Source organism: Mugil cephalus, chromosome 8, assembly GCF_022458985.1.
Source record: "Mugil cephalus isolate CIBA_MC_2020 chromosome 8, CIBA_Mcephalus_1.1, whole genome shotgun sequence".
Classification (NCBI taxonomy): domain Eukaryota; kingdom Metazoa; phylum Chordata; class Actinopteri; order Mugiliformes; family Mugilidae; genus Mugil; species Mugil cephalus.
Genome location: NC_061777.1, coordinates 22,843,634 through 22,858,513, shown reverse-complemented (window position 1 = coordinate 22,858,513; position 14,880 = coordinate 22,843,634). Strand labels below are relative to the sequence as shown.

The window sequence follows — 14,880 nt, the reverse complement described above, 5'->3', positions numbered from 1 at the left end:
AGGAGATCCATGACACCTACTGCACGAAGTCCTTTCAAATCTATTTTTAAATATGGCTATTTTAGGTACGAACTACACACTTGAATTCACTGAAGCCACGGATAAAAGGCATTTAAGGAATAACACACATTTGTTTTCTTGCCTTGAGTCATATGAGAAGATTAATTCTGTAACCACAAAACATGATGTATTGATTGCAAGAAGTTACCGACTACTTTCTTGCAAACACATTTTTAATCTCAATATTATGATTCCTCATTAAAAAAATAATACAATTCACTGTACATTTGTCACCTTAAGCGTATGTTCAGACCTTGCACTACGGTCTGATCTGCCCAATCGCCACAGAAATGATGAAGATGGTTTCTGCTCTGCTCACAGTCTAATTGTTTCACAGACATTTGCCACGATGGAAAAAGCCCATGTATTAAATAATAAAACAAATGATTACAGAACTACATTTAATATACTTCAGTTTCAGGGTCCTGGATTGTGGGGTCTCATGAGAATATACTGTATTTGACTTTGAAAATACAAAATAATTTAAAGTTATGTGTGAAAAGGCTTGATTGGTGATTGGCCAACTGAGAAAATGGGCATTGTTATCATTATCGTGTTTGGAGGGAATAACAAATATAACATAAATTATCCCCAAAGTTAATCAAGACCTAGAAATCAGTCCCACCATGTGGGATAAACTGCATCCTCGCTGCGTCATGTAGAAGCTCAGGCTTCGGGCAGAAGACTGGTCCGCATTTTTGGTTTCCTCACAAAACCTGATTGTGACTTTTCCTGGGATCAACGGAGGCTCCTTAAACTGGGCAGTGACGGTGACAGGAGCTGTTATGATCGCAACCCCTGGTGGTATGACAGAGAAATAAGAGAAATGAAAACACTAATAAATCTATGACTGTCTGCAGATTCATTTCCAATAAAGACACATCAATATATACAACGCTGATGTCTTCTCGTAAAATTCTTTACCTTTATGCTTTTCTATTTCAGCCAAGCAGACAGACAGCATCCAGAGACTCGGTGCTCTCTGAGATCTGAAGCTGAAGAACATGGCTGGCAGAGAGACAAGCCAATGTGGACAGCAGTCGGAGAAGGAGCCCAGCAGGCCAGCAGACCTGGGGACTCTGAGCTCTATCTGCTTCACATTTTCTGCATTATTTTCTTCCATTTCGCCTGGAAAACACAGAAACCCAAGTATGTAATGGCAACCAGATTAGCCTAACCTCTAAACTACGTGTGCTATGGGCAAACATTACATGCAAGGTTGTAAGTGTAAGACAATAACTCTAAAAAAGGGTCACAGACACAGAGCAGGGTTCATCATAAGACTGCTCACTCGTGAGTGCATTCTTGGATAAGCAACTACTGGATTTATGGAGCTTGGTTTTGGACAGCAGTGTCAGGACGCTCTCCCACACTGGGCATCCAGAACGAGAGGTGGCTGACAGAGAGATGTCCACCTCCACCCCTGCATCAGTTTGCTGGTAGCCCAGGACTTGAACCTGCAGCATGAATGGACCCTTCTTCAGCTCATCAATCGGTTGAAGGGTCTTCAGACTCTGACGCACACAAATGAGACCTAAAGAAAATATATATATAGAGATAGACAGATATTCTCTTTTTTTAGTCATTTTAACAAGCACATCATATACAGTATCAACATTCCTGGGCAACAAGGCTCATTATTTATCACTGAACAAAGAATGATAGCCTGTAATTCAGCCTGACATCTTCTGTCCACAAAGTTTTTGTGGCAGAAAAGTTGGTCTGGAGTCCTTCTGGTTATGCTCCAGTAAAGATCTGTCGAGCCAATTAAATCATTTTGGCGGGTTTTATCCTGTCGTGGACAGAACAGCTACAACGACTTAGTCATTTTCAAAATATGGCTCTGATTGGTTGTAGGACTATCCAAGTGCAAGCAAAATATTTTTTCTTCAAACAGCATGCTACCAGTCTCTGATAGTATTTGACAGACCAGACTATGGGAATGATAACACAAGGAAAGCCAGTTGTGCTTCAGGATGTATGCACTCCAAGTACCCGGGTTATTCCTTGTTTTATCTTCCTAACAATGTCTTTTCATACCGAACTATTTGTGGTCTTTGTTTTCAGTCATTAGACTATATTTGCTTCCAATTAGTTTTTGTATTTTAATCCTGAAACTATTAATGAAGTTGCAATAACATGTTGATTTTCTAACCATTTGAAATCAACACACCAAGGCAATATGGGAATGTGGGGCATTTTTTGTTGCAGTCGCGGTCATAAACGAGCTGGAGCGATCACAGAAGTTGCCTTACCTGTTGGACGTAACCTGAACTTTTCATCAGTGAGCAACATGAGTATCAGTCTGCCACAGAGAAACACTGGACAGCACAGAGGGATGTCTCTATATTCAGTGTCTGGATAATCCCAGCCATAACCTGCAACACTGCAGAACCTCCTCAACAAGGCAGCCTTCAGTCTTTAGAAAGACAAACGCATTGTTTCTAAATATGGATAAACAACTCTTTAGTTACACAGGCCTTTTGTGTGCGGACAGACATCACTCACCTGCAGTTGAGGACAGTGTAAACAGCTTGACTGTCTGTAGTAGCATGTGCTGCGTACAGACATCCTTCTCTCCTCGTCAGAGATCTAAACCAATATTTGACGTACAGGTAGACAAAACTTGGAAGTTTGTCGAAATATAGGACGTTTGTCTTCAACGCCTTGTGAGCACAGTAAATGTGCACATAAATTAAATACACAGAACAAACAGAAACCGAGGCAAAAACATGACCCTGTACATTTCCCATTTTCGTTGGCTTAGACTAGATATTCCCAATAGGTTCATAGGGGTGTCTTCCAGTATTAATTTACCATCGGCTCGTACCATTGACTGTATAGGCTCGTACGGTTCGTCCGTGCGACGCCATTTAAATGGACGGCGAACGAGCTGGGACAAACAAAACGCGTTCGACTCGTCTGACTGTCTCAATGAATAACGTCGGCACACCAGTTTTCACAGCTCTTTATTATCGAGCACTTTAACGCCAATATTAAACAATGTATTTACAAACTGGTCGAGTTCAGAGTGAATTCAGCAATATTGTGACAGAAATATTGGAAATTGTCCCCATCCTAGGGTAACGTGAGACAAACAATTATAAGGCCGGGTCCATCATCACATAAACGTGCCTTCTGTCTTTATGTGAAGGTGAAAGTAAACTCTTTTTCATTGACATTAAGTTCATTAGTGTGAATCAGCAGTTGGAACATATTTCAAAGATATTTGGAATTGATTGCACATATCTTTAACATAACAGCATCTAAGATTACTTTATGTATCATTCCATTATGATGTATTACAAAGTCTTTAATTTAAACAAATCAAGCAAGCACTATGCAGGCTAAAACACTGGTAATTGATCAGACAAAATCCTTATTAAATGAGCAGCCTACTTGCAAACTATACATACTAAATGACTCTTGGATTAAGTTTTATGGTTTGCTGTTGTGCTATGAGTAAACTAATCTGACAGCATTCGTCTGTTCAAAAATCCCTGAACACTGTCTGAGGGCTATAACTTAATATACAGGTGGGGTCTCACTCTAATCAGGTAACATGAATGAACTAGTGCCATACTTAATTTATTCATTCAGATCTTATACCCTTAAAACCGAGTTGAAGCGTACATAATTTAAATTTGGAATAAGATACTTGTCGTAATTCATTTTCTAGTTGCTTTTCAATTTTGAAACAGAATGCTGTCTTCTTATACTGCAGCAATATATCTGAATTCACCAATTTGTAAACTATTTTGAAGGTTCTTGTTTTAATTAAATGTGTAAATTAGACACTTTTAACTTCTGCAGACTGTTAAAAACATCTATTAATGTGGTATATACAATGACAGCATTCACACTAAGGCTGACATTCAGTGTGTCGAAGAGACAATCAGTTTCTTCAGTGGGATTCCTGAGGTGATGGAGATGTTCTCCTGACAACAGACTGCTTTGTCTCTTCTTCATCCAAACAGAAGCAGCAGCACAATGCAGACTGAATTTACTGCTATCAGTGGCACTGGAAGACAAAGACAAGAGACGATCAGAGCAAGAAGAGTGTTTTCCCCCCTTGCCATTCATTCAGTAATTGTGGACATCTACCTCTCATCACTGTCCTCACAGAGCGGACCAGGTTCATTAGCTGCACTTTGATGCCAGGTTCATCACCAAATCCTCCGACACTCTGATCTACTCCCCAGCCAACTATGATTCAACAGAAAGGACAGACACGGTTAGATTGTGTTGTAGATTGTGATCTGACACCGTTGTCTATATCCTAGATAAACGTTGATTGTGTTCATAAAGTTGCACAAGATGCTTGTAGAATAAGAAAACTATTCAGTTAAATATTGGGCAACGTATCTGTTAAACAAATGAGCCAAATTTATCGAGTGGTACAGCAAGCTTTAAAAAAAAATCTCTTCATTTGTTTTTACTAACATGTCAAGTTACTGGCTAGCTAGCTAGCCTAACGGCTAACTCGTTTTCTTAATGATTTAATGGAGCATACAGGTTTAACGACAGACACTTACTTTTACTGAGAAACCTTTCTTCGTGCAATACAGCTACGGCATTGACGCACAAGATCGCTGCTTGAATGAGAGAATACAAAGTAAATGCCATGATGGGTCCCAACAAGTAGCTAGCCGCGCGTTAGCTGAAACTAGCTGCACATCAGCTGTAGCTATTTACGTCTGACGTAGCCTACGGCGGGTGAGCAAGGACAAACTTATTGGCACAAAACTTTGACAGAGAGGCGCAGTTCACGTGTACCATGTAAGGTTTCATTCGGAACATTAGTGAAAGAAGCCCTCCGATCTTTTATTTTCTTCAAACTAAAGTTAAAATAAGGCAAATGTCCCAAACTATTATTGATTCTATACCTAGAATGTGCAAAATCAAGTCTTAAAAGTAGAGTTGCGCAGAAGCAGAATATCGTCTTGGGATGACGAAATGTCTCCAGGAAAAGTCTGGCTGCCTTTGTTTTAGCTCTGATTTTAGGTACATGATCACTCTTAATAGACCGCCCGTTAACTTGTATACACTAACTGATGTACAAACATCTTTAAATAACAGGAATTAATAAAGAAAACAGTCAGAATCATGAGAATAAAAATCTTTATTAGTGTTTTATGAAGTCTGCATAATATGCCACACGCCTGAGAAGCTTATGGTCAGAAAAAAAAAAGAACTGCTCTATCAATACCGCCCTCTACTGGTAAAACAACTGCGACATCTACTGTACTGACTGCTTTGCAAAATATTACTGTTAAATACACACATACTGTACTACTGTTATGTATATGCATGTCTGGTCCACGTCAGTTTCTGTAATGTTTTTTTTTTCTTCACATTCATATGTTGTAGGCCAAAGATAAAAACAATGTAACACTGGACCCTAACACGTGGTTCAGTTCCCCAAGTCCAAACTTCACTAGGTGCACTTAAAGTACAATCACTAGTGCCATATGGTAAACACATTTACATCAAAAGAGGGAGGGAGGGGAACATGTTAAACTCACAACAGCCACGTAATGAGTTTAAGCTAGTAAGTCTTGTTGTACATACTGTATTTTATAGACAGAACAAATACAATACACACATTAACACAGAATGTCCTAGTGTGCAGGCACATTCACTCTTCTTTTTGTCCCAGAGGAAAAACTCTCCTCTCACGCTGCAGTAACATTTTGAAAGCCAATTATATCTAGTTGACATTACCCGCTTGACCAAGCACCAAAAGGCTACAAGAGGTCACGTGTGTATTTCAAAAACGTGAAGAGATGAATGAATAAATGGCCACTACAAAGTTGTACATGCCTCTGGAATCATTAAATCCATTACAGGAAAGTAGAGTTTAGGTTTTAGGCAAGTCTGTTGTTTTGTGTACTTTAAATGCACCAGATTTCTTTGGAAAAACAAAGGATAGAAACAGGCAACACATCATCATGTGGGGCAGTGATTTTCATTTTCTATTTACCAAGACAAAGAGTCGCTATTGGAAATTAATTCAAACAGAGTTTTTGGGGTAAAATGAAGGAATGATCCATACCCTCCATGTCACTTTAGAAATAACCGTGGTCTTGAAAATATTATCTTAAAAAAAGTGAACGACAGAAAATTTTAAGTATATTTATATATAAAAATACATGAAAATACAAAAAAGTAGCAAAACAATGGGGATATAGGCTAAAAACTGAATGAGTTCACTGATACCTTCAAATTCCCAAGGTGAGAAGTTTAATGCTCACCTCAGAGAGCCTCAGGATTCCCAGTGTCGTGTCAAAACAAAAAACAAAAAAAAAAAAACAGCTGATATCTCTGGTCCCTGCCCAGTGCGTCCTGCAATGCCTGGCAAACATCTCTTTAGTTTCCATACCATGCTGTTCAGTGGGGATGTAAATCAACTAAACAAAAGACACCTAGAGTGCCACATAATGACAACGAAATAAACTATAGCCAGAGTGAGTTTGTTTAGGTTTTTTTTGGAAATATACTTCTTTTGTTTTTATAACATTCCTATTTGTCCATTAAGAGGTATGTCTTATAACGACACACGTCAAGAGTTTAAAAAAAAGAAAGAAAGAAAGAAAAAAAAAAGGAGGAAAGGGCCGTTCTGGCAAAGTCAGATTTCATAAACATACGGAGGCGTTCTCTTCAGAGGAGAACGACCACCAAGGCCATCGATTCTTCACCAAGTCACGATCCCCCTGACAAAAGATGGGGCCAAGTTTCTTAGAGAAAAGTAAACTTAGGCTCAGAACAATGGTTTGGGAGGGAGGGGGGGGGCTGGAACAAAAATTACTTTAGCATTCAAGCTCGTGTTATTCATACAAGCAATCTTCAATACTGAGAAACTATTCACAGATATTTTTGGTATTTCCCCTACTTCCCGGACTAAAAACCAATATACATTTTATTTGTACCACAAATAGATCTAATATTAAGGATTTGGGGGAAAGCAATTTAACAAGGTGCATGACATAGATGGGTAACAAAGTGCCAATTTTTTTTTTTTTTTCTTTTACGGAAAAGTCTGTGTGTGTGCATTTGTTCGTCTGTGTGTGTTGGTGTGTACAGTTAAAAGAGGGGTGTGGAACTGGGCCACAAATACTATGAAGAATGTTACAGAAAATTCATTCTGTGGGGTTTCCATTTTTTTCATGAAAGGACTCACAAGTTTAAAATTTAATCATCTTTGTAATGGGCTTTGTTTTTGGGTGATTCCTTAGCTGTTTAGGACATGCTGGAGCAGCGTGCAGACGGGGAACCCATCTGGGTCAGAACCTTGTCCAGCCACTGCAGGGGGCCGTTCAAATGCAGCTCGATCCAGCAAGGAGTGCTCGTGACAGTCTGCCGCCTGGAAAATAAAGACGTACATTTTCATGCCTGGGCTCTGCTCTCAGTCCATTACACGTGACTTATGATGCCAGCATCAATAAACTACTGGTAGCGAAGGTCGACTGTGCACTTGTGCACTTGAACACATCACAAAGACTACAACCTACAGTTCTGCAATTATTAGTTGGGAGGTTAGGAAGCTAGGTAGAGCTATCCTATCCTGAATGATGCCGATCAGTTGGTCTGCACTTTATTCATTCTTCAGGGTTTCCCTAAAGTCTGTACCCATAGGAAAAAAATATATAGAAGTCTCTATGCGTCCAGACTTAAGGGATATCCTGTAGATCAGGGTTGTCAGTTATTTTCATTAAAAAAATTGCAGTCTTCTATCTAAGTTTCACACTATGCAAATTCATGTCGCGAGCCAGATTAGAACCTCTGGCGGGCCGCTATTGACCCACATGCCGTATGTTTGACACTTGTGCTGTAGTTGTTCATGTTGTTGTGAAAATATTAGTGTGTGCATGGTCAAATTAGATGGAGATGTAAAACGAAGCTGAACAGCCGACAGTAGTATCCAGCTTGTTTTTCGTGGTCTCGGTGTCAGTGCCAGTGCTTACCTGTACTCAGCTCCCCAGCCTTTGACAAAGCTCATGCGGATGGTGCACATCCTTGTGAGTTGGTAAACTGCCTCAAAGCCTTGGTTTACTGACTGAGCCAGCAGGGCTGCAAATTCTTGGTTGTTGAAGATTTTTAGATTACAACCTGAAAGAAAAACAGAAAGGAGATAAACAGGGATGTCGGTTCTAACAGTGATTCACCTCATTTTCACCCTTAGCAATATGTCTTATAACCCCCACTCTAATAAGACACACTGCTAATTAGCATTCAAAGCATGTGAGAGAAGAGCACTGCGCTGGAGAAGTAGTTTGAGAGGTTGCTATGGAAACTGTGACATGTTTGATAAAGTGTGTTTGCATCTGGGGTTGCAAAAGGCATACATGCCAAGATACATACTTGTCAGAGATAAGTATGAAACCTGCTGGATGTGTTCTTTAAATTAAAAACACAGCTTCCATGTGAACCTGTAAACATTTTAGTCATTCATGTAACAGTGTGACGGGTATACAGCATCATCTCCACAGAAAAGAGGTGCGGATATTCATCCAATCTGCACTTCTATTTTCTGGGAAGGGCCTGCAAAGTAGATGTGAATATTATCTTATTTCCCAGGCTGCTTCCGAGCGTCTTACCTGGTGGAATTTTACACACTGTTGCTGGATGCCAGCCATATCGCTGGTTGCAATTTGGACTCTGGACAAAGATGGCGCTATCACTTAGGCACTCGGCAAACACCTCCCCTCCAATGTAGTAGAGTCGAACTCCTCTTCCTATAAACGCAGACAGAAGAAACACACGGTTTGACTCAGGCAAGATGTTTGTACATATGGAAGACAAGACAAGGAATGTATTTTGAAGGCTAACATGAACAGCAACAGGTTGATTAACTGCGACGCTACGTGAAGCTGTGCCATACCTATGTGCCTTCGGGTCATCTCCACAGTGGCATTCCTGTTAACGTTAGACAGCAGGCCCAGGCAAAAACGCTCAGAGTTTGATGGATCTGTGAATCCATCCACTGTCAGTGAGGGCTGAGAGGCGTGGAACGTCTCCCCCACACGCTGGTTCAGCTCGTAGTAGGCTATTGAGCACCAGAAGGCCGGCTCTGAGTAAGTCACCGGCTGCAGGTCTGCAGTACGAGATCACAACAGAAAGGTTTAACGCCCCCCAAAAAAGTTCCTTGTTACACTCTGTACCACAGTTATCACCACTATCACAAGTCCATAAAACTGCTTTAGTGCTGATGTGTGGTATCTGTATGTAACAAAAAGTAGTATAGATTACAACACTTACCCATGCTGTGATTGACAGGAGACAGAGAGCTGGGGGACAGCTCTGCTGGAGAGCCTGATAATAGAAGAAAACAAGAAGTCATGGATGAAGACAATACAACAGCTGGGCCAGATGTTATGATGAAAATATGGTCATCTTGTAATTTAAAGCTGACACTGATACTATAAAAACCACTGAGAACCATAGGACCATTTGATTGAGTGATGGCGACTATTGTTGCTTTAACAAAAGCCTCATTTGTACATCTAACATGTTTCTCAGCTGAGATTACACAGTTTGAACTGTAACTTATTTGAATGCACCAAGAGTGAAATGGATGATGCATAAAATGATGAGTAGCTTGCTGCTGCCACTATGTTCATGATTAACAGCAGAATAACGATTTATACACACTCTGATACTGAGGATTTCCTTATATGGACAAATGAGGCACAATCCTCCTTTATTCTAAAACCATTATCATAATTTTTCCACAAAAGTCAAAACAACAATCTTACACAGTCATACCTAGAAATAGTTTCCCCATCACTTTTAAAACAGCAAGAAGCCTGAATGAATGCATTCAGACTGATGGACAGAGTATAAGAGTAAGACAGACTGGTGCTGGACATACCAGCCTACCAACCATGACAGAAGAGGAGGTGATACCTTAAAAGCTGCAAACTAATCTATTGCCAGACACAAAAAATGATTGAATGGGGGCAAAAATAACAGTCATTGCAGCCTTATTGTTAAGCATACTAGATAAAGAATTGATCAAGGACACAACAGCTCAGTGAAAACATCTGGGACAAATAACACCAAGATGAGGTCAAAGTTAGCATCTGCAGTACAATAAACTAAGCCATATCCAAGATGTGCTACATAGAGGTAAAATACTGCAGAAATACAACAAAATTCCAAAACCAATGACATCATTAGTTTTGTCAACATCTTTTTAAAAATGAAGTATCTCTAAATGAATCAATTCAGCATATCTGTAGCAATACCCAGTCCTGATATAAAATTATTTCACTTCATGTATGCATTTTTTAAGAGAAATCTACACCTTTGACCTGGCTCGAGAGGTGAGCCAAAGGGAAGAGCTTGCTAGTCTAGGGTACCTGTGTCCATACTTTGATTCATCTGTTGATCGCTGGCCTCCCCATCCTCACTGATGTAGCCTGGTGGAGGTGTTTCTGTTGAAAAGATGCAGGGACAAAACAAATAATGTGTGATGTCATCATAATGCAATATGACTGTTTAAGCTTCCAAATCAATCAGCACCTTCCTGAGTTGGTGTAGAAAGTAAAAGTAGAGGGAATTCACAGCTCTTATGCAACTACAGTCAAACATAAACACTCCCATAACTCACCTGGTATATAGTTGTTTGGAGGTTCAATTCCTGCAGGAAAGTTTGTGTTCTCAGGTATGGAATGAGTGTAGTCATCCAGAGGTGGCAGCTCTGGTAGAATTTCTGAGTGTCTTGGCACAAGAACAGGAGGCAGCACTACAGCGTTGGGTAAAAGTGTCAGAAGAGACAAGAAGTTAGACTGCTATCAGTTAATGGCTTATCCAAAATGACTGCGCGCTGTCTTTTTTTCAGTTTTAATTAATGGAATAACACGTTTCATTACAACAGAAAAAAGTTTGACACATAATAACAGACAATGATGAAACACTAGAAGACTGTGCGGAGAATTAAACTCAAATCTTAATGTGATTAGTGGCTTATTTTATATCAGACAGATTTTATATCCATCAGCTACAGAAATTCTTTAAAGAATAGTTCCAACCTTTGGTAGAGGTGCCTACTTGATTAGTTACTACACTACTACTAAGCTTTAGTAGCTAAGCATAAAGCATTAAGACTGGGAATGTTTATCATGGTTTTTTCCAAAGTATCCAACCAATACCACCAATATGTCTGACCAGTCAATACATTAATGCATTATATGGGATTTGTTGTTGTGTCTGAATTAGTGTATTTTAGCAGCAAGCATCGTTCTCAAATTTGAAAAGAATTTGATCAAATAAACTAAAAAAGAACATCAAGGTTTGATTTACAGGTTTGAAACAGTCATAAAACGATGATGCAGTCGATGCTGAACAGAAAGACACGTTTCAGATTACATGCGTCCACTGGACAGATTTGTCTCACCTGGGGTCTCCACCCTCTGGTAGTGGTAGGGATTGATGCAGACCTCGTCCTTCTTGAGGTGGAAGGAATACTCACAGGCCTCGATGGCACGCAGCTCATGGTGGCTGTGAAGATCCGGCCATCGCCACAAGCGGCAGTAAATAACATGGGGAAGCCCCTTCCTGTGAGAGACCTGCAAACGGCCATCCAGGGATCTGATTGAACAGGAGATGGTGGTGAGATGGGCAGAGGACGCACGGGGGAACAGGGTGTGACAAATAATGTGGCCAGGTAGGGGACGTAATGAAGATGGATTGCATTTAGTGGTGACGAGAAACAAAGACGTTCTCAATGTCGGTCGCCTCCAATATAGTAATGACATCTTTCCCACATCAAAGTTGTATGCAACACCATACAATAGTTGAGGATAGTCACCTGGTTTGGTCAGGGTAGCTGTATAGGCCTGATGTATCCCACTGTTCTATCGTATTTGGTGTACTCAGTCCCCATATTTCAGAGCAATTGCTGTGCACAGAGAAAACAACAAAAGAAAAACAAAAAACAAATGATAAACATGGGATATGGCTCATTCAGAAATATCAGTATGGGTATGTGAACATTAAAAGGCCTCTTTTATAAGAGCAATAAGGGAAAAATAAACCCATCAAATTCACTTTGAAATGAAAAATGAAAAAATCAAATAAGAGAAGCCTTTTTGACAGAATCAAGGGAAAAACAACATGGAATCTGCTGACACACACAATGAGTGAGACAAAGAGCATTGTATCAAACACTGAAAATAACTTTTTCTCTACAGCCATTTATGTCAGAACTTATCTGGAGACATTCAAACAAACACTGAGACACACAATGGTACAAAAGAAGTGGAGAAAAAAAAAATGGCTATTTTCAGACGAGACACAAGAAAGTAACCAAAAAAATAGGACAGATGAAATAAGTTGCTTCTGAATGACAGGACAATAACAAACTCTACATGCTACAAATATATGCACTCGCTTTGATAATTGCATTAATTATTAAAAGCTGTTTTCTCTGTAAGAAACTAGGGAATTATAGCAGAATCAATATAAAGTGGTAAGTAGCAAGCAATCACTATCAAATATGTATCAGTCTTAGTATTGCTGGTGGCAATGCCCCACACTGGCACTATTTTGTGTTTGTGACCCACGTTTACTGATGTACATAACCTTTACTTGTGCAGCCCTCCACAGAAAATAACTGAATTTGCATCAAGCCAGCCATTTTATCTCTAGAATCATAACAGTGTGGCCATGAACAATTCTCAGGCGATAACAACCAGCCCACTATCTATAGACATACAAACATGTGACGTGGTACTTGGCAACACATCAGTGAGAAATGAATCTGTTCACACAGTGTTCCCACTGAACGTGAGTCTGGCTCATCAAGGCTGGCTGGCTGATAAAAAGGAACATCTTCTCTTGACCTTTTAACATTAATCTACCCATGCAAATGACGCAGGCTGTCGAACTGTAAGTACTGTTTGACAGAATTAATAACTAAATTAGTAACCAAACAGGTATTTGTTCAGTTTCCATCTCATAATAAACAAATGTGCAGCTGTTTTTCCATCCCTAAACAAATGTTTTCACATTTTCAGTTTAGTAACAAAAAAAAAAAAAGAAGAAGAAGAATCAGTAATCTGCTCATGGTTTCAACTCCACAGAAACATGTGACAGAAGTGCCTTTTTCAGACTCTAGCTTCAACACTAATCGACTGGATATACCTGGGGATGGTGACACACTTGGTGTTGCAGTTCTGTGTGGTGATAGCTTTCTCCAGCTCATCTAGCTGGCCCGTCTTCTTCAGCTTCTTCACTAAGCTTTTAACAGCCTTCTCACACCATTTCTCTTCTTGCCCGTTCTGCTCTCCACCGCCCGCTCCTCCTGGGCCACTGGTTGACTTCTTCCAGCCCAGAAGCCTCTTCACTACAGGCGGGGTGAACGGCAAGATGGAGGACATCTTACTTGGACAAGCCGGGAGTCTCCAGAGGACTCAACACGAGCTCTCTGACACACACAGACAGGGGGGACCTGGAGCTACAGCTTTGGGCCCTTGCTCTGAGGAGCCCCTCTAACGACCAATGAGCCACAGGGTGGAAGCCAGTGCTAGCAGGGTTTACTCAAAAGAGATGGGCACCTTGGAAGAAAGTCACACACAAGGAACATAATTACAAACACAATAAGATTGACAAAGAAATCAAGGCATTAATCAATGCAACTTAAGTGAGAAATACATAGTAAGGTCGACACGGGTCCAACGGATGTGAAGTTGAGCAGAAATGTGCACTTGACGTTAGCTTGTCACAACACTGCTTGACATCTGAGCTAGATTGCTTGCAAACTTATAAAGCGGGCACAGTAACACTGTTACAGTCCCTGCTTGAAGTAAAACATGACCAAAGATCATGGTTAATAGCAGGGGCACGCTATCAAATTAATGCGAACAAAGCAAATATGTTGTGACAGTGCTAACACCAAGTGGTTTGGGAAGGCCGGCTGCTAGCTACCTGCTGGGGGGGGCTGCCTGAGTCAAATCACAACATTAAGTTTACTAGCAATAGCTGGCAAAATACTGGGATAATCTAAGGCTAAACCAATGAAATGAGAAAACGATAGCAAATGCAGCTTTTAACACTGGAGGGAGCTTGCGGATAAAGCAGAATCTAGCTAATGCAGCTAACGTTAGCTCAACTAAGCTAGCTACCAGCTTGTTATCAAAAATCCTTTTGTTGTGAAAAATCCTCCTATGCGCAACAGTCAAGTCGCGCTACTCTGGCACCTAACGACAGCTTGTCAAATAAACCTCCGCCACAATTAACCTCATACTGCACAATGCCAATTCACGAATTTAAGCCATATAATGTGTCACGCCAACGCCGCTGCATATAGTCGGTGTGTTTTTGATAAAATATAGGCACCAAAAATGAGTTAGCATCCTGGGACTAACTTCCAAATTGAGCCCTGGCTCCCGCTGGCTAACGGGGCTACACCTCTCACACAAATACAACACTGTCGAGAAAGATGCGGAAAACATTTGAATAGTTACCCCAGTTTTAAAATCCAAATCTTCGCCGTTTGAGGAAAATGGTGTGCGCCGCGCTCCAAGCACCTTGCTGACATTAAAACAATGCCAGAACGGTATTTTAGTCCAGCTAATTTTGACAGGGATTGTAGCTCCTCTCAAGTTGCTACCAGAGCTACAGGAGCTAGTTAGCTGGGTTAGGTTGGCCGGAACAACACAACACAACAAACTTGATGGCTACGTACGAGCGCGTAACGCAGCCTACTCAAAGTATGATTGGACGATTAAAAGAAGACATCCTACCTGCTGGTGTCCTTCCTTAACGATCCTTATTGTTTATACCTGGCGTTATCTAAAGAAGTTTGGAAATTACATT

At 40.5% G+C, this 14,880-nt stretch overlaps 3 protein-coding genes across 4 annotated transcripts; all 3 read right to left on the bottom strand.

The window, feature by feature from the left end:
• Positions 1-219: 219 nt before the first annotated feature.
• On the bottom strand, positions 220-2,965 carry si:ch211-12e13.1. The gene is made up of 5 exons (XM_047592608.1): positions 2,569-2,965; positions 2,316-2,479; positions 1,352-1,594; positions 985-1,188; positions 220-858 (listed from the first exon to the last, which is right to left on the bottom strand). The coding sequence occupies exons 1-5, from the start codon at positions 2,811-2,813 to the stop codon at positions 662-664; spliced, it is 1,053 nt and encodes a 350-aa protein (XP_047448564.1). The 5' UTR covers positions 2,814-2,965; the 3' UTR covers positions 220-661.
• A 47-nt stretch (positions 2,966-3,012) lies between these two features.
• LOC125012596 (immediate early response 3-interacting protein 1-like) lies at positions 3,013-4,772 on the bottom strand. The gene is made up of 3 exons (XM_047592609.1): positions 4,596-4,772; positions 4,165-4,266; positions 3,013-4,081 (listed from the first exon to the last, which is right to left on the bottom strand). The coding sequence occupies exons 1-3, from the start codon at positions 4,684-4,686 to the stop codon at positions 4,026-4,028; spliced, it is 249 nt and encodes an 82-aa protein (XP_047448565.1). The 5' UTR covers positions 4,687-4,772; the 3' UTR covers positions 3,013-4,025.
• Positions 4,773-5,164: 392 nt separating this feature from the next.
• Positions 5,165-14,717, bottom strand: LOC125012238 (mothers against decapentaplegic homolog 2). Of its 2 annotated transcripts, none has more exons than XM_047592078.1 (11): positions 14,529-14,717; positions 13,207-13,619; positions 11,873-11,962; positions 11,459-11,652; positions 10,673-10,807; positions 10,422-10,496; positions 9,319-9,372; positions 8,942-9,154; positions 8,658-8,795; positions 8,025-8,169; positions 5,165-7,423 (listed from the first exon to the last, which is right to left on the bottom strand). In XM_047592078.1, the coding sequence occupies exons 2-11, from the start codon at positions 13,440-13,442 to the stop codon at positions 7,300-7,302; spliced, it is 1,404 nt and encodes a 467-aa protein (XP_047448034.1). In that variant the 5' UTR covers positions 13,443-13,619; positions 14,529-14,717; the 3' UTR covers positions 5,165-7,299. The 2 variants fall into 2 exon arrangements, with proteins under 2 accessions (XP_047448034.1, XP_047448035.1); XM_047592079.1 differs by having other exon boundaries at positions 10,434-10,496.
• Between the last annotated feature and the right edge of the window lie 163 nt (positions 14,718-14,880).